This window comes from Toxotes jaculatrix, chromosome 4 (assembly GCF_017976425.1).
Source record: "Toxotes jaculatrix isolate fToxJac2 chromosome 4, fToxJac2.pri, whole genome shotgun sequence".
NCBI classification, from domain to species: domain Eukaryota; kingdom Metazoa; phylum Chordata; class Actinopteri; family Toxotidae; genus Toxotes; species Toxotes jaculatrix.
In genome coordinates, this window is record NC_054397.1 from 19875885 (window position 1) to 19895942 (window position 20058).

The following is a 20058-nucleotide window of genomic DNA, read 5'->3' on the forward strand; positions in this document are numbered from 1 at the left end:
TGACAACAGAACCAGGTGAGCTCCACCTTAAACCATAACCCCAGGTGGCACCAGCGCACCGTGGCACCGTAAACTTTGACTGTTTTCGGAACCATGTCCTTGGCGCGCTCGTTGGGGCTGGTCTGAAATGGTGGATTGAAATGTTGTGTACTCACTTTTCGTAGAAAGTCCAGAAAGCCGTTTCCAAACCGCCTGTACAAGGTGAGCGGTGCGATGGAGACACGCGCACTGAGGTTGTGTCCGGGAGCGTGTGCGCGGGTGTGAGCAGAAAGTGGCGTCTGTGGCTCACGCGATGGAAAAACCCAGGCCCTTCGGCTGCAGCATCTGAAACACACAGATTCACAGGCTGATACACCTGCTCTGATACACCTGGTCTGTTTCCCTCAGTGTGCTCGCACTGTCTCCATACTCACTCAGAAACTCGGTGGAAGTCTGTGTTCCGCGCACACGCGCTCTCCTCTCCTCCAAACCGGCGCGGTAATGGCGGACTCCGTGCGCCGCGTGGTGGTCACAGTGATACCGCGGTTTAGCTGAACTACGAGCTGAAACCAGCTCCAACGCACGGCTCAGCGTCCGGTTTTATCAGGTTACACTTTGACTCAAAGTCTTGGTTCTTCGCCTGATGAACAACAGTATTTCACAGATTTGAATGAACTCTCAACCAGCGTCTCCGTGTCCACCTCTTTTTAGCGTTCTCCCGGCCTGCACCTGTGCCTTTTAAGTCCTCTAACAACCAGGTGGGTCGTCCTCTCTGATTGGCTAACGATTGGCCAATGATAATTGGTCCAGACCATAATATCACAGGCCATGTATTACGAAACAAAACATAGAAACCAATAGGGGTGTGCCATACTGCAAAATTTGGTATGATCCCATACCAAGTAAATACAGTACTGCTGATATCAGTACCAATATCAATACTTTTTTACTCAGAAAAGCAGCTTATCTACTTTTGTGTACTTTTTATGAATTGAATGCAATATGCAAACTTTAATGAAAATTGAACATTTGAATTTTTATGATCATTGAATGATTTTGTGATTTTTCAATTTTCAATTAGTTAATCATGATTATGATCATAATACATACACATCATATAAATACAACAATATAACAAAATAACAATATCAACACTAAACAAAAGTCAAAACTACTATTGGATGTCATTCACAACCTTTGGCTAAGGTCCCCTTTTGGTTCCTGTCCCCATGTTTAGAGCCACAGATTTATAGGTTTTTGTTCGGAAACAACATGTTTACATTTTCCCTTTTATTGCACTTGCTGCAATTGCAATTGCTGACCACTAAATCTGCTACTGTTAGTACTTTTATCTATTTTATATTTGACTTTTACTGCAGTCACTATGACTACTGTTATCACTGCTAATCACAGTAATAATTTGTAATAATTTCTCACAGGACTTAGTTTTCTCTTGTTTTCTTGTATGCTGATGTTTTGCCTTTGGGAAATTTTCGGAGCACCTCACAGCTGCTCTGACGGGCTCATTATTGGCCAATTCAGGGCTGTCAAACTACTGCTATTTATTCAAAAACCAAACATGATATCGCCAAACAAATTTCACGAGATCACGAGATCTTATGGAACACAGTGATGTATTTTTTTGGTCCTAGTGTCAAAAATGTGGATAATACGGCGATTTTAAAGAAAGGTTATTTTCTGCTTTTCTCCAAAAATCCTGTTCTTGATTTACATTTGAGTCAATGGAGCAGATGAGAGCAACTCATGTCGATAAAAGGCAGACTATTAAAAAAACGGAAATCCTACAGATAAAGTAAACACATTGTGAGAAAGAAGACAAGTGTCCCTACAAAGTTGAAGAATATCACTGAGTAAAATTTGTGGCCATAGTCGTCGTATGAAGAAAAAATTTCTGAGACTTTTTTAAAAGCCTCTACACTCTAAGCTCCCACTCTAGGCTGGAACATTTCGCATTACACACCCATCGTAAACTCTGAATTTTTCCAAAATCACTCACGATTATTAAAAGGTCACCGTTCAAGAACTACACAACTTAGAAAAAAAGTTGAATACAGTTGAATAGACTCCAGCACAGGTCAGATACAGTGATGTCAGACTTTGTGAATGTAGGAGAATCTGATCACATGGATCTGCAGAAATGATGAAGAAAATTTGTGCAAAGAAAAAGCAGAAATTTACTCACAGCAGACTAAAGATGAGTAAATACAGAATAAATACAAGAAGTGACAAAGTCATATTCAAAAGCCCTTTATTTCAAATTGGGACAGTCATTTCTTTATTGTTCTTTCAATAATGATGGTCAAAAATTCTGTCCAACACTGTGTGCAGCCTTTCTGTTTAAATAACATCAGTTACAACAACAAATATTTATTTGAATATAAAGATGTCATTCCTTACTGCATGAGCAGTGCTGCTCATGCAGTAAGGAACAAACATTAAATCTTTCTCCATGTTCTGTAACTGAAGGTTTCTCAGTGCAGGAATCTTTTCTCCATCAGTTTGCACTTTTGTAGGTCCGACCTTAAGTATGTAAACAATTCTGTGCAACTCTTAATGTTGCAATTTCATAAAAAAAATCTTTCTTTCTTAAAGAGAAACTTTATTACCAACAACAGTTCCCACACCATAACGTGCATATGTTATATAATATACTTTATATAATAAATTTTCATCAAAATATAATCTATTCAGTAAACCAAACACCAAACAATATTGGTCATATTTACATTGTAGTCTGTGACTGCACTCATTCACAGAGAGCATTTTCTCACAGTGGTATTTACACAATGATTGCCAATGTACACACAGGATCTGCCCCACGAGCCTGTCCTTTATTGCCTGGTGTGAATTTAACCTCCACATGAAAATCCATGTGATGACTGACAAAAAATAAAATAAAAAAATAGTTGGCAGCTGAGTGTGATACAGTCCTGAAGGTCCTTGTGTCTCGTTCAAGATCGCGGGAGGACCTGAGCGATGGTGTCCCGGGCGCTCTGACTGAGCCTTTCTGGGAACTTGACTTCGTACTCCACTATCAGGTCACCTCGACGATCCGGCCGCTTGGGATAAGGCAGCCCCTCGCCACTAACCCGCCGCTTCATCCCCGGTTGTACGATATCTGTGGATGACACGGTCACCGTTCTGCCGTCCAGTGTGGGTGAGTTGACTGTGCAGCCACACAAGGCCTGATGGGACAGAAGGGAAAATAAAATGGAGAAAAAACATGAATAAAGATCATGAATAGGCACTAATAAGGACTTAATGCTACTCATAAATTTCAGGTGATAACCAAAATTCTTAGGTTTAATCTTAAGGCAAAACAGGGTGTTTTCATGAACAATAAGTGACTGTGAATTTAATATGTTATTTAATCTTAACTTACATCTCTAAGTGAGATCCTAGCTGTGTAAATGATGTCAGAGCCGTCACGTTTAAACACAGGATGTGGTTTGTCCTTCAACACAAACACCACGTCGGCTGGAATGTTAGTGGGAGTCTCATCCCCCTCTTTAGGAAATGTGATTTTGGTGCCCTCTTTCCACCCCTTCTTTATCTGCACCTCCAGGATTTTATCTTCTGTCCTTACTGTTCGCTGGTCAGGGTTCAGTCTTTTACGAGAGATCTTCATTTTCTTTGTGCAACCTGTCAGAACTTCTTCTAAGCTCACCCGGAGATCATGAACCACAGGGGGGTCCTGCTGCTTCTTGACAACGCTACTGTGACCGCCCATTCCTCCCATATTAGAGCTGAAGGAGCGGGGGAACCCGCCCATTCCACCGCCCCCCATCCCAAAGCGGGCAAAAGGGTCATCAGTGTCCATGTCCTCATCCATGCCTCCATTGCGGGCACCAAAGAACTGTTCGAAGGGGTTACGTCCACCGAAGAACTCTGCAAATATAGCGTGAGGGTCACCCTGGAAGGTGTAGCTGAAGGTGCCAGGACCACCACCACCACCACCTGTGGGGCCTCCGCCTTTGAGACCTGAGTGAGGGGGGGAATCAGTTAATATATTGACTAAAAACAGCTGAAGACTGAGACATTAATTTATTTTAACACCATTTATTATGAGCCACATACAATGTTAGATTTAACATTTGCATGTTTATTGCTGTACAGTCTCATTTGCTACTGATGCACAATTCAAATTTACACACACAAATACTATTATGATCAGTAACTCAACACAGTAATTGTGACATCTTTTGTGTAAATTGTCTTACTCTCATTAAAGGGGATCACAAGAGTAATGAGTATTTTTTTCAAATTAATTTCATCAGGTCTACATAAGAGTCTGGATTATTTTTTGCATTTTGATTCTGCAAACATGCTCAACTATAAGTGGCCAAGACACATTGTACAACATTTATCACTATACAACTAACAACACAGGTGGCACAGTCTGCTGCGAGGTGTAAATTTGGCACCGATAAAATCCCTCCATGTTATAATTATAGATCCATTCCCTTTTAGCCTGGGGTCAAACAGGTACCATGCACACTGATTGTTGCTCAAAATAAGATTTAGTGGATGTGCACAAACTAACATAAACAACAAAATAATAATGACTGTGACAGAAATTCATTTTGTGTTGCTGTTTGCTTATTCTCCAATATCACATAGTTTTCAAAATTGTAGAACTTATTTTTGACAAAGTCCAAAACGAAAAAGTATAAAAGTATTTTTAACAAGTCCTGAAAACTCCCAAACTTCACAGAAGAAATGTAGCTCAAATATACAAAACTGTACAGCGGCAGCTGCTGTGGTGGTTATTCAGCTGTCTGCCAGCTGTATTACTCATCAGCCTCCTTATTTGGTGATGTTCTTAGCAAACAAATAACCAGGACGAATGTACAAAAAAAGGCCACATCCTTATGTGTGGCTGTGATGCCACAGGATAAACATGACTTGTACCGCAATGTTTGCGGTACAATTGCTTTTACTATTTAAGGTTGTTTTGATGGCCCATGCAGTGTTGACGCAAATGATGCAGTTGCTATGGCGACGCACCGGCGCCATACTGGTCACACTTCCCATCACCAATCATAAGTTAGGATCTCAGGTGTCACACAGGATGCATCTCCGAGGCTCTTACAAATTAAGATTTCTTACAATCATCTACAAAATCTATTCAAAAGAATATATTACCAGCTCTTTCCTAAACTTAGCATAGTTTTTAAATAGAAAATAATAGAAGTTTTTCTGTTCGTATCAGGCCACACAGGTCCAGCCAAGCAACTCTGGCATCAGTGATTCAAACAACTGAATTCCAACAAGCAGTAGTTAATCCCCGCTCCTCCCAGATCCTCTAATAAATTCAGGTTATGTCTATCGGCTGTTTCAGTGTGTCGCTGATTTCCTGTACAAACATGTAATGTGAGTTTTGTTTACACAGCCTCGCCTTTCCTGGCTCAACGACACGCCTGGACTGAAGGACAGAGCAGAGGAGAGCTGGGAGCGCCATTGCACTCGGGATTACATCCATGTCAGCTCAGCCCCATGCTTAGTACTGATGTGTTTCAGTCATGCCTGGCGTCCATGTGTTGACATACTGTTTAAGTTATTCTACAGATAGCTAGGTTCAGTTTAAGAACCATCAAATTCATTCAACCTTTGAATGATTTATAAGTCTTACCTTCTTCGCCATAACGATCGTAGACGTCCTTTTTCTTCGGGTCGCTCAAAACGTCGTAAGCTTCGGCAATTTCTTTGAATTTCTCCTCGGCTCCCGGTGACTTGTTCTTGTCGGGGTGATATTTCAGAGCCTGCTTGCGATAAGCTTTCTTTATGTCGTCCTCCGACGCTCCTTTCTTAATCCCCAAAATGTCGTAGTAGTCTTTACCCATGCTGACCGTCCTGCGACTTTTTTTTTTTAATAAACGTTAAAACTGCTCAGAGACGACTGTCGCTGAAGTTCAGAGACACAGCTCGTCGGTCCGTCCTCTGCCTCAACGCTGACCGCTGCGCCCCGAGTATTTTCTTTATAAACCTCGCAGAAACTTCCAGAGTTTTCCATAAACAGCCTGAACAGTCTCAACCGTGACGGTTCACCGGAGTCACGCCCAGAGGCACGGCACCTCGTGCTGCCTTCAGGCGCTGCCGGAAATTATCCCACTCACTAACACCATACCACGCCTCATCAGTCTCCCAGAACTGCAAAACACCTCAACAAGGACGCGTAGGCAGGGACTGGCTTCACACGCAAGCATGTAATACTTTAAACTTGATCGACGATTTGCAATTTCTGTTCCAATCATCACGCAAAGAAAAAATGTGCACTGTTTCCTGCGGACGTTACTGACATTCCAGACCCTATCAGATCAGATCAGTTCACAAGCACTGACACTGAACGCACCAAACAAGGAATGAGCCACACTTATAAAAAGCCTATAAAGACTTGCTGTGCAGGTCTTGTGCAAATAAAACTCACAAAATACTTCCATACCAATGAGGAACTGTGGATGGACTACTGTCAGCAGCTTCTGTTGAGCTTGGGTATGACCCAGATTTAAGAGGACTAAATCCCCTGCATACTGACTGCTAGTGTGGTGCACAACAGGGACTTGTACTGTGGCACTTTCAGGAAGTCAAGGTCATTCGAAATAATTCCATCTATTTCCAATCTGATCACCCTTTCTTGACACTTAACAAATTAAAACTCAAGAGATAATAGTGTAACACTGCACTGCCCTGTTTGAGGGTCATAATAAACAAGAAAATTGTGTGTGTAGCACTTGAAAACAGCACTGCAGGTGAACTGTAACAGATCCATGCTACCTGTCTTTCAAGCAAAGTCTACCACAGATGTGTTGCGACAGGTAAAACAAGCATGATTACAGTGTCAGTGTTCACAGTGAAAATAGTGCCGAGTCACTGAGAATAAAGCCCCGAATGAGTCACACACTTTGTACACATACTTTAGGTAAATCATACCAGAAAATGTTCTTTTAATGCGGAAAAAAATACATACAGATAATCATTGTTAAATATTGTCACAGTTAATTAATCATTAATTAACTAATCAGCAAATTGCAGAGCAAAGTTGAAATTAGTTTGCAGAATAGTAACTACACAATTTGTTTTGTTTTGTTTGTAAGCAGAACTCAGCACAATACTCTTTTATAGTGATCACCATTCCCAGTTTTATCCCTAACTTAGGTTACCAGTTCAAAGTATGTACAGAGCATGACCACCGAAAATGTACAGGAATACATCATTATGTCTTTGGCCTGGGATATGCCGGAACCTTTATGTTCTCATTTTGTTTTTACCATGTGTTGTTTTGCTACTGTACAGGACAGTTATTTTGGGGTTAACGTGGCTGACTAATACAATCTATTCAATGCGTAACAATTTGCCTTGGAATCCATATGCTATAAATAACAAGGTAATAAATAATAATATAATAAGGCGACAACATACCAGGCAAATGGGAAACTTTATTAACAGTAAGTAGAAATACTTATAGACATACAAGGAAAGCACAGTGGACACAGGAATGCATTTAAACGAGAAATGCATTTAAACAAGAGAAAGCAATTTAAACGTAGTAACATAAATGGGAGAACGAAAAGTATTGGAAAAAATAATGACATTTAGCCTAGAAAATAAAGCTTTTTTTCTACACAGTTTAATAGAGCAAAAACGTCCAACGCTCCTCCGTCAGTCAGATCAGTCAGCACCTAAAAATCCTATTATGTTAGCCGAGCCATAACCCCTCCGTTTTCTGAAATCCCATTGGCTATGGCGTCGAGAGTGGGGGCGTGCTCGTCTGATTTTCTCCGGTTTTGATTGGCTGCTTCACGAACTTGGAGCCCGCCTGATATGGCTTCAGCAGGCGTATATTACTGATGTGATTGGACGCTGTTCTGTCACTCATCCGGGATATTAAGGAAGGGGCTGCGAACTGCCAAGATGAAGCACTACGAGGTGAGTAGAGTGTATGAAACTCTAAACCGTCAATGGGGCGCTTTATGCTGCCAAAATTTAATTAATCAGACCAATTCGAAATTTTCTTGTGATATCTGCAAGTGTAAACTCCACCAGAACAGTCAAATGTAGAGCTTTTTAAAACATGAACAGTGAGGGTCGCATGCTGCAGTAACACCGCCTGTCACGGGCTGGTTGCTATGACCGGGCTATTGTGGCCTCTCGTGCACGGCAGTTAATTGTACTGTGCTGGCCACCATCATGCTGAAAGTCAAGGTGCAACCACAGTCACGAAGACCTACTCTAGAGTCGTGTATTTGCTAAGATCCCCCACATAAGCCGTGTGTAAGCTAGAGACCTGTGCCTCTGTGTAGGACAATGCTCGGCATCATCGCCATCTGTGGCTGGAATGAGTCATGGCGCTTCTTATCTCGTTATTACCCAATAATGCAGGTGAACAGTCAAGTGCGCAATCTCAGCCCTTATGGCTTTAACATCAGTCACTCAAAAGGGGAAAAAGGATAGTGTTGTGACACCTTGCTGTGAAACACCTATCTTTCTTATGATACTTACCCAATATACTACTGCTAGCACCGAAAGCTTCTCTAAATGTGAAAGTAGAGTTTCCTGAGCACCGAAAACCCATCAGACAGGATCTGAAGCAGTCTGACAGAAACCGACCCAACCAGTGGTTGCTCTGGTTCCCCTTCTTTCTGTCAACAGATGTGGCTTTTGTAATCTATGAGGGGCGAAACAAAATTTAAACGATGAACTGATCAAATTTCTCACAGATTTCAGAACAAAGTTGATGAAAATATAATTGAAGTGGTAAACATGCTCTTAAATTTGAATGTTATTTCATAATACATCAGTGAAGCAATAAATAAAGCTTCAGTATCTGTGCTAGTGTCAGAGTTAGGCCACTCCTGTGACCCTTACAGTCTGCCTGACTCACATCTTCACAACCTTCCTCATTTATCACCTCCTGAACTTCATTATTATACTGTGTGACAATCAGGCCTGAGTGCCTACATTGTAATTATTGGACCCAGTGATACACTGAAACGTGTGACTCCTCAGATTCTGTGTATGTCAATTATTAAAATAAAACTGATGGAATGATCATATAGTTGTAGGTGAGGTGTGTACTGTGCAGGCAGACCAACACCACTGACCACTATTTTCATTAATATCATCAAAATATGTGTCTGTAACTAAATACTATGAAGTCACAAGTTTTGGTTGCATGTATCAAAATACAACACATGGGTTTAGCTGTATCTTTAAAGGTTATGTTTTCTATTAATGTAATGTAATGTAATGTAATGTTACTAGCCATCAAAACATGACGTAAATTTCAATTAAAGAACATGGGACCATGGTGCAAAGTTTTGCAACTGCTGTACAGCTCGGTTAACCAGGTCACAGAATATGGTGTAACACCTGCATGCTGTAACTATGTGAGTGCAAAGGTTTTTGCATATGTGGTCAGAGAAACCCAATGATCATTCAGTAAATAGACATTGCTACAGTATTAGTAGTCACAAAACTGTGACCACAGCTGGGTGTGGACCACCCCTGACACTGTAACCAGTGCATAGGGCATGTTAAATGGAAATGCTCACACCACTGCTAACAGATGCTGTTTGAGTTCATTTCTATGCATTCTTTAGTGTTTTTTATCAGATCAAGTTCAAATTTAGGAGCAAGTAAATGCATTAAAAATGTTTTTTTTGCACCCTTTATAGGGCAGAACATGTCAAGCTACAGTTAAGCAGAAATACACAATCAAACAAAAAGTACTTAATTATTACATCTTTTAAGTTGAAATGTTCACAATATCTTAGAACAAAGTCAGACTAAGTGTTTTCCACTTGGTCATTAAACCAGTTTATTCATAGTTTCATTGCATTTACACCAGATAGCACCAGAGAGCTGCATCACTTCTACACTGATCTGCCTTACTCTCACACTGACTGCCCACCACTAATGTGGCGGTGTCTACAAACACACTTACGGAGCAAACAAACATTGCCAGATGTCCAGAATCTGTTAATCTTTCTAAACACACAGTCTTTCTATATTTAAAACATTTTTGCTTACCTTTGGACAGAAGGAAAAACTATGGTAAAAAATAGAAGTCCTCTGTCGCTATTAAAGCTTATTTCTCCCTGCCTCATTCTCACCACAGTGTCCATTACCCTGACAGACTGTCACTGCCAGCCAGAGGTTTTATATAGATTGGAAGGGGGAGGTACAGTGGCAGTGGGTATGCCTGGTACAGAGAGGACTAAGATGGTTTTAAGTCCCTGATCTCAACTGCAGTGTCATGTTTCCTGCTTGTTTGAAGCGCACACAAATGTGTTTCTACAACAATAAAAAGCTCCATTTAGAGTTTTAAACAGACAAGCATCCTTTTGCATGTGAAATAACACCCCCCACACACACACAAACACACACACAAAATACAACCCATCTGAAAAAAACTAAATAAAGAAGCATACTGAAAAAAATTGTGTGTATTTCAGGCCACAAACCTGCATCACTAGAAAGCCCTGTTTTATTTTTACTAAGGGTTTACACACATAGGACTAAATACTTATTGTTGTTTATGTTTTGTTTTTTTGTGGTTTTCGTACTTGTTTTTCTACAATTATATGTGAAACAGTAAATCAAAGTAGTGTGGAAATGCATTGGTCACTAGTGTTTTCCAAAAAACATCCAGTGTGTGGGTGAAGCTGATGGAAACAATGGCGATTTTACATAACAGAACATCTTTCACTGATACTCACATATTCATCCATTCCAGTGCATGAATAGAAAAAAAAAGCTCAGCCTAAAGCTTCATGTTGCCACTTGTGACTGTATGTCTTTCATTCATTATGGAAACTGTATCCCAACTGCTCATCATTAGAGAGTGAAGGGTGGGTGGGTTTGGGGGCAGGGGGGGGGGGGGGGGGGGGGTAGCTGGCTGGCTTCACCAAGGGGAATGCCCTGAGTTAAGCCCTCAGAGTCTAGAGTGTTATCATCCCTCGCTGGCAGGAAAGGGCGACTCCCCATGTGCGTGACTGAGAGATCTGGTTGCTCCGTTTGGTTTCAGGGGACAACACATTGTAAAAGTCAGGGGTGTGAGAGACCCTGCACTCGGTCACTCAGGCGTCTCAGAACAGGTGAAATGGTTCGTGTTGGATATAGGAGCTGTAGCTGGAGTGGATCTGAGTTGGTTTTCACACACTGTCACTGATTGAATGGCCGCATAGTGTGATCAACAGTGAGCCCATGACATCACTACATAGGTGTATGGGTGGGGGTCTGTGGGGAGAGGGTTATTTATGCAGAGCTGGCAGCAGACATTTATATTTAGCCGGGAGAGGAAGACAGAGGGTCAAACTAGGGAAGGATGGTTGCTGTTTGTTATAATACCTCTCCTCCATCCTCCCACTTAGCCGGGGGTCGAGAGGTGTCAGAGGTCGTCAGGTGTCTTTTTTTAGGGAGGGATTATATTTCAAAACCAAGTCACTGCTTCACTGAAATGAAGCTGCCACTCTCTTCCCTGGAAGTTTCCTTCATGGGATATACACAGATGATCTGTCGTGGACAGTTTGCCAAGGGGGATACTGGGCATTCCTGTGTATGCAACTGTGCACACACATGTGGCATATGTCTGCGCTCCAGGGGTCGGCTGGCAGTTAAATAAAGCAGCACGCCAGAAGTGAAGGAATGAGGGGGGGGCAGAGAGGGAGGGAGAGTGAGAGAATGACAGAGAGGAAGAAGGAGAGGGAGGGGCAGAGGAGCAGGAGGTGGGGGGCCAGATTTATTTCCACAGCTGAGTGCTGCCCCTCTCCTCTCCGGCTTGGCGTGGAGATCTGAGATAGACAGTCAAGAGGTGGAGAGGGACGAGAGAACCGAGAGGAAGAGCGAGGAATAAACTGAGTGCAGGAGGAGGATATGGATGCCCTAGCACTAGAGGCCACCAGCGGTAAAAAGAAGGCTAACGGGGCGGCAGTGGCCACGCCGCTGCCAGCTCAAGCCCCAGTCAAACGCAAACCTGCTAAAAAAGCTAAAAAGGCTGTTGTTTTTTTTGAGGTGGAGATACTGGATGCCAAGACCAAGGACAAGCTCTGCTTCCTGGACAAGGTGAGTAACTTATTTCTTTTCTTCATTTATTTATAACAAATTTTATCTTGATGCAATTAATTAGTTCAGTCCTACTGTACTAACCTCATCTTTGCCAGAAGTCTTTTTAATGATTTCATGTGCATATTCTATTGTCCCTGTGCCTGAGCTGTGTGCCTGTATGTTTTACTAAATGCAACAGGTGCAGTATGTCTGCTCCTGTATTACTGTAAAACGTCTGTGTGTATGTGAGTCAGGCGCTTTCTAGAACATAGTAGAGCTGCTGTAGCCGTGGTCCTCACTGTCAGTCAGTGGGTGTGTATCCCTGTGAGTGTAACTCTCAGTGTCAGTGAGAGCCCCCTTATCATGTATGACACAGCACTGCTGGGTTCAGTTATCTGGCTAAGATAGCTGGTCTTTGGCACTCACATGTACAGGAGGTAGGTGTCATAAACAGCTGTACAGCTGTGCACACCAGTGTTACATTTGTGAAAGTTACTGTGTTGGAGATTCAGTTTCACGGCCGCTGTATGACATGATACGAGGTACAGTTCACCTTACGATATTAAGGCATTACATCGCCACCTCAGCCTGTGGCCTTAGAACTGCAGGTGTGTGTATGAGCAGCAGGTCATACACACAATTTGCAATCATCAATAAAATATCATCCCTGATATTCATAGTTTTCATTGTGTTCAACCAACATGGGATATTTTCATACAACTGAAGGTGGTGCACCTGTTCTCACACTGTTAAGCTACAGCTCTTTATAAAATGTATCTCTCTTTGTGAAGTATTTATAGAAAAGTATATTGTTTCATCACTTCATGTTATCTCGTATGTTACAGTCAATTAGGCACCTGTTGTTCCTCTTCTCTTACTGTGGCCCTCAGCAGCTGGTTTCCTCCAGTCCTGCTAGCTGGTCTGTTTCAGGTGTTTGAACTGGGTGTGGTGCACAGTACTGTAGGTTCATTACTAACCAGAAAGCCTAGCACAAAACCACAAACTGGACGGGTTTCTGCTTTAGAAATGTAGTTAAGTGTCTGTAAGTAATTTTACATGCTCTGATGTTACTTTGAGAGGAAATGTTAGTGAAAATCTGGCAGCCTGTTTCCAAACCCTCAGAGTATTGACTTTGTTGTTGGCCACAGCGTCTGGACTGTTTGATATTTTTCATACATTTTCTGTCACTACTAGCATGTTGTTTATTTTGTGAACACAAACAAAAAATCGGTTTCTATACTGCATTACTGCATTTTTGTATTCTGCTAATGTAGAATACAAAAATGTTATATATAATATAATTATTGCTGTGCAGGAGGTAGCAGAGTGCAAAATAGGTGCAGGTGTTACTGGGTAAATCATATGCTGCTTCTTTATAATAATGGCAAATTGGAGTTTTTTTTTTATGTGATGAACTTATTGGCATCATTTTTATTTCATTTAGTGCCTGGATCAATGCAGTAGCTTGTGTGTAAATTTTCCTCTTAGCTATACTGGAGGCATGCTGGGTTTTTTTTTTGGTATATCACAGTGGGAGCAGAGTAAAAACTGGAGACCTTTAATGCCACAGTCAAGCACTACTCCAAAGTTACAGTTTTCCTGTTCTTCCTGTTGCAGAGCGTAAATTTCACTTGTGGTGTTTGAAAGTGAAGCATTTCAAAGTGCGCCAGTTTTTACAGATGCAACAGAACAACAGGTTTTGCGGTGCAGTCATTTGGCCAGTGTGATATTGACTGATAGACTTATGTTGTGTTTACAGTCGAGACCAAAGGGTATCACTGTTATTTGTCACATTTATTTTGATAAGATATTTAAGCCTATTGATTTATCAGGTATATGGAGAGTAATTAGTGCTCTGCCTTCACTTTGTTGTTTCTGTTTTAGACAGCTTTACTTTGTTAGTGCTCTGCCTGTAAGTCAGTGCTGTTGCATTAGGAGGGTTTAGTGTATTGTTGGTGTGAGGCCGGTTGGTGTATAGAGTTGCATTAGCCAAGTTTACAGTGGTGTTACCCTGTCATCTGGGGCAGACTCGGCTTATCAAAGGCTGCTCCTCAAGACCCCGAAGTATAAGGTGTTATCCTTACTGGATTACACCATGTTGTCGGCTTAGTTTCCATGGTAATAGCATCCACAATATTAACACCTTTGAAGAGGCACTTCAGAGATATGACAGATGCAGATCTGGATCTGGACAGAGGTTCCTTTGGGGGGCTGGTTTCAAAGTAGGCTAACAGAGCTGGGTCAGGGTGTATAGGACAGACTCTGTGATCTCAATACTGAATAAAGTGGAAAGAGAGGAGGGCGACAGGGGTCACGGAGAGGCGGTTTCTCAGTGATGTCATCCTGCTGAAAATGGGACGTGGTCTTCAGGAGGACGTGTACAGCAGCCGGGTCAAACAGTGCTACATTTCTTACGTCTACTGCAGATGGATCGTACAGTTTGTGAGGAAAATCACTACAACAGAAACTCACTTAAAAAAAAAAAAAACACTGTTACAGAATGTAATTTTTTTTTTGTAACAGCAGAACTGAGATCATTGATCAGTACTATGGTCTGTATACTGAATGAGGCCATACAGCTGGTTCTGGGTATTCACTTACATACTGTCAAAAAATTTCAGTCCTATCTAACAAAGATGAAACTTAAAAAAACAAAACACACATTTAACAGTGGAATTTGTCCTTGTGGCTCAAATTCCTATGGAGTTCAGTGATGAAATGGTTTAGTAGTAAATTGTCACAGAACAACACATTCACTCTTTCAAAATGTCTTCCTCCGGTCTCCTCTAATGCCACACCTTTGCTGCGACCGTATGATCGTTTTATATATAGGTATAAATTTCACACAAGCATCTTAGCTCTCCTCGTCCTGGCCAGCAGGGAAATGTAGACCTACTGCTAAAATGTTTTGAGAAACCTGCCACTGAAGTCCTGAATGTCAAAGGCTTGAGAGAAATTGGATCCTGATGTCTGAGCTGTTGTAATGATGTCATGTGCAGATGGTATCAAAGGGTTTGTTTTCATACTGATAAGTCATTTTATATTTCATTATTTTAGTAATCCGTTGAGAGCTATTGGTTTTCTTTCACTGCAGCTCAGTAACTTGCAGTGATTTAAAAGATTCACAATCTATCACTCACAAAATGAAGGAAGGGACGATCACCTCTTTGTAAGGTTTTAAGTTCATTTTTATAGCCGATTAAAATGAATAGATATTAATGGCTGAATGAAAAGTTGGTAAAAAGCATTTAAAAATCTCAAATGCTTCAGGAACTGTTTTTTTTTCACAGTCTTTATTTATGGAGCAACTTTCATACAGGTTAGGAAAGTCCAGTGAGTTCTACTTGTAAATATAAGCATAATTTGTGAAACAGTACAGCACTGAAAGAATTTTGTAACTGTGTACAGTGAAACCATAACAACTGTTAATACTTGTTAAATTATATTTTGCTTCAGCGTAATTGGACGTAATTCAACCGAATCCTGAGGGAGATAAACTGAAAGGCGCTGAGTCTAAAGAGAGGGCAGAGTGATTGGGTTTTGACTCTATAACTGTGAATATTTTATGAAAACATATATTCAAATGATCAAATAATTATTCAGTGAAATCAGGTGACCTTCAACATAAAAGGCATCATTAGCATGTACAGCTGAGAACATGTTGTCGCGTGATGACTTACAGGACGCAGTATGCAAATTACTTAAACAGGACTTGTCAACAAACATGTCAAGGGAAATAAAAACTGCTGTGTCAGCTCTACTTCTTTTGCCTTTGGGGAGGCATTGTCTGCAACAAGACAAAAACAATGTGGTCATGTTGTATGAATTGCATACATTCTGCACATTTTAATAAAGGTGGAAATAGGTAAACAGAGTTCACCACATACTTAACTCACACACAGGCTATTATTCAGGCCAGATTTGAAAGCCCAGGTGTGCAGTATTTAGAATAAATCAATGAAAAGTGGAAATCCTCCTGTTTTTAAACTGTGGTTTTGTAAGTCCAGAACAAAAGAGTATCAGAGATAAGCTGCCTCGACTCAAACAGATAAAGCATTTGGATCAGATAATGGGAATGTGGGGATGAATTTAAATCACCCGACTCAGCCTCAGTCCAGGGGGATTCGCTGCTCCACTATCCCACCTTTAACAACCCTGAGCAAGTCCAGATTTGCCTTTGTGTGCTCTTCATGTTTCTGTTTTGTTGTCACTGTGTTTATATTTGGTGTAGTTAGGCCTTTGGTGGCAGCCCGACAGAAGGTCGTGTACTTTGGCTGTGGTTATGTATGCATCATTGTGTGTGTGTGTGCCGAGTTTCTCTGAAACCCTAATACCAGCTGTTAAATAGCCCATGGGGTGTGTGGGCACAGCCAGAGCTAAATTTACCACTAATCACCATCATGAATGGAAAACAGGGTTATTATCTGCTCCTTTGTGTGTGTCTGTGTGTGTGTACAAGTACACGTCCCCCCACTTATTTATTATGGTGTTATTTGTAGGTCGAGCCAAATGCCACTATCGGGGAGATCAAGTCTATGTTCCACAAGAGCCGTGAGTGCCATCTCTCTGCAGCCTCATAAGTCTGATTTAAAATCAAGGAAATCTTCAAACAGCACATAAAAACACTGACTCTGTATCCTGTCTTAAGATGTTGGTGTAATATTTTTCTGTCTGTTGTCAGATCCTCAGTGGTACCCAGCCAGACAGTCCATTCGCCTCGACCCCAGTAAGTCCACTAAAGTGTGACGGTTTATCAGTGTAATTAAAATGAATGTTGTACTGTTTCTCTCTTATAATATAATATAAATCTTAAGTGTGTGTAAGAGTGAATGTGCGTGTTTTTCAGAGGGGAAGTCTCTGAAGGATGAGGATGTTCTGCAGCATCTGCCCGTGGGAACCACGGCAACGTTCTACTTCAGAGACCTGGGAGCTCAGATCAGCTGGGTCACAGTGAGTACAATGCGCACACACACACACACAGAGCCGTCCAAAAACACGTCGTGCTGTCACAGACCCAGTCCAACACAATACATCAGTGTGAGAGTGGGAACAAGCAGAGCTATATGGAGTTTTCCTGCTGAGTAAAAAGGCAGAAGGGAGCAGACCCTGAGGTTAATTTGCTGCAGCGACGTTCACTCTAAAAGTTAAAGTTGGATAAGGTCTGCTAAGAATTGGAGGAGAGCAAAATAAGAAGAGGGATTCATAAATGTATGTGTCTAATACACCAACTAGCTAATATATCAACAATATCAGAGGCTACAACGAATAAATACAAGTATGTGCTCAGAGTATGTGTTTGTCTGAGTTTCACAGCCTCCAAGGTTCTGACTTACCCTGTCCTACTTTCTTTTTTCAGGTGTTTCTGACAGAGTATACTGGTCCTCTGGTCATCTACCTGATGTTCTACTTCAGGGTACCCTTCATCTACGCAGCCAAATACGATTTTACCACCAGTAAACACTGGGTCGTACAGTGAGTGTCTCCAACACGCCTTCACAAACTTTATATAGTTCCTCCTCTCCTCTAAGTCTGGAAAAAGTTTTCTTTCTTGGAAAAAGTTAGTTAAATAAGATTTTTTTTTTTCATTTCATTGAGGAAATTATGTAAAAGTCCTCTGTAGACAAAGCTCTTGGACAAGATGGTAAAATTGTCACTGCCTTCTTCTCACTGGCAGATGCCATGTACCTGCATCCTCCTTTTAAGAACTCCAGTAGGGCTTAAAGGAGTGTCTCTGCTTTTTTCCAGTCTCGCCTGTATGTGTCACTCTTTCCACTATGTCAAGAGACTCCTGGAGACGCTGTTTGTCCATCGCTTCTCTCACGGAACAATGCCGTTACGCAACATCTTTAAGGTGAGATACATTCTCCTGCTCAGACTCCTGCCACGCGTTAATATGTGCAAAGACGTAATGTAGGCTGTGTGAAGTAAAAGGTGAATGATTAAGTGTTTATGATTCGAATAAGTGCGTCTCTACCACCACGAGGAAGTCTCTGTGCCAATGTTCCTGCCACTTGCACTGTTTCAGAACTGTACGTACTACTGGGGCTTTGCGGCATGGATGGCCTATTACATCAACCACCCGCTGTATACACCACCCAGTGAGTATGCGTGCACCTGCACATGCATGCACACAGAACTCACATTTCATCATTATTACTAATGTTATTGTGTCTTGTTGCAGTTTACGGGGAGCAGCAGATAAGACTGGCCCTCATCATATTCTTGGTAAGAATCTTTCTGTTCTCAACACTTTGTTCTGCAATGTGTTATTTAAGTTAACTGATGAATATAAACTAACATGTCGTTTCCATTATTTAAATAATAAAAGTTTAAAGTTTTTGCAGATATATGCCTTAACTTTAAACTTTCATGATCTTTTGCACACGCTCAGCACTAAGTTACTTGTGTGACAGGGTCAATGTTTTCTTTCTCAGTTCTGTCAGATCGGCAACTTTTCCATTCACATCGCTCTCCGGAACCTCCGTCCACCAGGTACGCACACCTGTTCATCTGACTGTCACTCAAACACACGACATGAATATCTCTGACTGCAGCGAATGTTCAGCCCATTTTCAGTCGGGCCGCCTTCTTTCCCTTAAAAAACTCCTACTGTGATAAACTCATAAAATAGGATATTATTCAAATTTAAATTCTATCAGTCCATCAATCAGTATGTTTTACTTTTGATAATAAGCCAGAATGTAAACACTGGAACAGGTGGATGAGTTTAAAAAATAAAAAAAATAAAAAAAAAAACCCACACACACCCTTTCTTTTTCATCCAGGCTCTAAGACCAGGAAGATTCCCTATCCAACCAAGAACCCCTTCACCTGGATCTTCCTGCTGGTCTCCTGCCCAAACTACACCTATGAGGTAACATGTTTGACTCATCATGGCAGCAGACAGTTGTTAGTTTTCTCTGTGTGAACAGGACATTAATTGGTTGAAAATGGGTAATTGTCAAATTCAGCTTAAAAGAGTACTTGACCTAATTAACTGCACAGCTGAAACTCTTAGAGAACAGTCCATCTGATTATATTGTCCCATTTCTGTTATTTGTATTGTATCGTGCCTGAAAGTTTGATGTTATACCTGCAGCTGCTGCCCTCTGCTGGTATTAGAGTGTGTCTAACATCCGTCCTCCTGTTGCAGCTGGGCTCCTGGCTTGGCTTTACAGTCATGACACAGTGCCTGCCAGTGGCTTTCTTCACCCTGGTGGGTTTCATCCAGATGACTGTCTGGGCCAAGGGGAAGCACCGCAGCTACCTGAAGGAGTTCCGCGACTACCCTCCCCTCCGCTCACCTATCCTGCCATTCATCCTGTAGGGGACTGCCTGGCCGCTCCCTCACCCATCCATCTCTCCCCAGTTGTAGGAGACAAAAACCCTCAACTCTGACTGAGAGGGTGCACCCTCCCCCTTTTCCTTCCTCCAGAATCTACACCAGAACTTATTAGATTGACTGACAGAATCTAACCCTGTCCCCCTTTTTCCTCTCCCTCCCCGTTCTAGATCCCTGTCGTTGTCCCTGTGTTAAGTGAAAATGTAAAACACTACAATTGCTGGGTTTTTTTTCTTTTTTTGACCACAAACAAACCCATCCTGATTGGTTAACTGGCTTCTGTGCATTCGATCTCCCAGAGCTGTCTTCACCTTCAAGCTACCCAGTGTATACTGCAAGATGTCCGACCACTTCCGTGTCATCTAATACTGTTGTTTTGGGGCCGAGTCTGCATCTGGTGAAAATCAGCTAATCTTTAAACTGTTTTGATATCCATTGCTCTAAATTTGAGACCATGACAACATTTAATTTTGTTGATGTCTGATTAAGTAATTTATTAAAAAAAGAAAAACCAAAATGTTGTTGATCTGCTCCGTTATACTGAACCAGGGAATCAAGAAAGGAGTGTTGATTTTCATGACTTAATATTTCTATCTTAACAAAAAAAATTATCACTTAACTTTGGACTCCTGGGCAGAAATAATGAATTTAAAATCTCACTTTCAGAGATG

At 41.5% G+C, this 20058-nt stretch overlaps 2 protein-coding genes across 3 annotated transcripts; one reads left to right on the forward strand and one right to left on the reverse strand.

Annotated features, from left to right (window-relative positions):
- Positions 1–2631: 2631 nt before the first annotated feature.
- On the reverse strand, positions 2632–6043 carry dnajb1b (DnaJ heat shock protein family (Hsp40) member B1b). Its single transcript, XM_041036984.1, has 3 exons — positions 5633–6043; positions 3383–3981; positions 2632–3185 (listed from the first exon to the last, which is right to left on the reverse strand). Exons 1-3 carry the CDS (start codon positions 5841–5843, stop codon positions 2952–2954), a joined length of 1044 nt encoding a protein of 347 aa, XP_040892918.1. The 5' UTR covers positions 5844–6043; the 3' UTR covers positions 2632–2951.
- Positions 6044–7876: 1833 nt separating this feature from the next.
- tecrb (trans-2,3-enoyl-CoA reductase b) lies at positions 7877–19898 on the forward strand. 2 transcript variants are annotated; one of them, XM_041036160.1, is made up of 12 exons: positions 7877–7926; positions 12013–12063; positions 16545–16596; positions 16727–16771; positions 16892–16995; positions 17402–17517; positions 17791–17896; positions 18071–18143; positions 18227–18270; positions 18480–18537; positions 18831–18919; positions 19199–19898. In XM_041036160.1, the coding sequence occupies exons 1-12, from the start codon at positions 7912–7914 to the stop codon at positions 19370–19372; spliced, it is 927 nt and encodes a 308-aa protein (XP_040892094.1). In that variant the 5' UTR covers positions 7877–7911; the 3' UTR covers positions 19373–19898. The 2 variants fall into 2 exon arrangements, with proteins under 2 accessions (XP_040892094.1, XP_040892093.1); XM_041036159.1 differs by lacking the exon at positions 7877–7926 and having other exon boundaries at positions 11758–12063.
- The last annotated feature ends 160 nt before the right edge of the window (positions 19899–20058 follow it).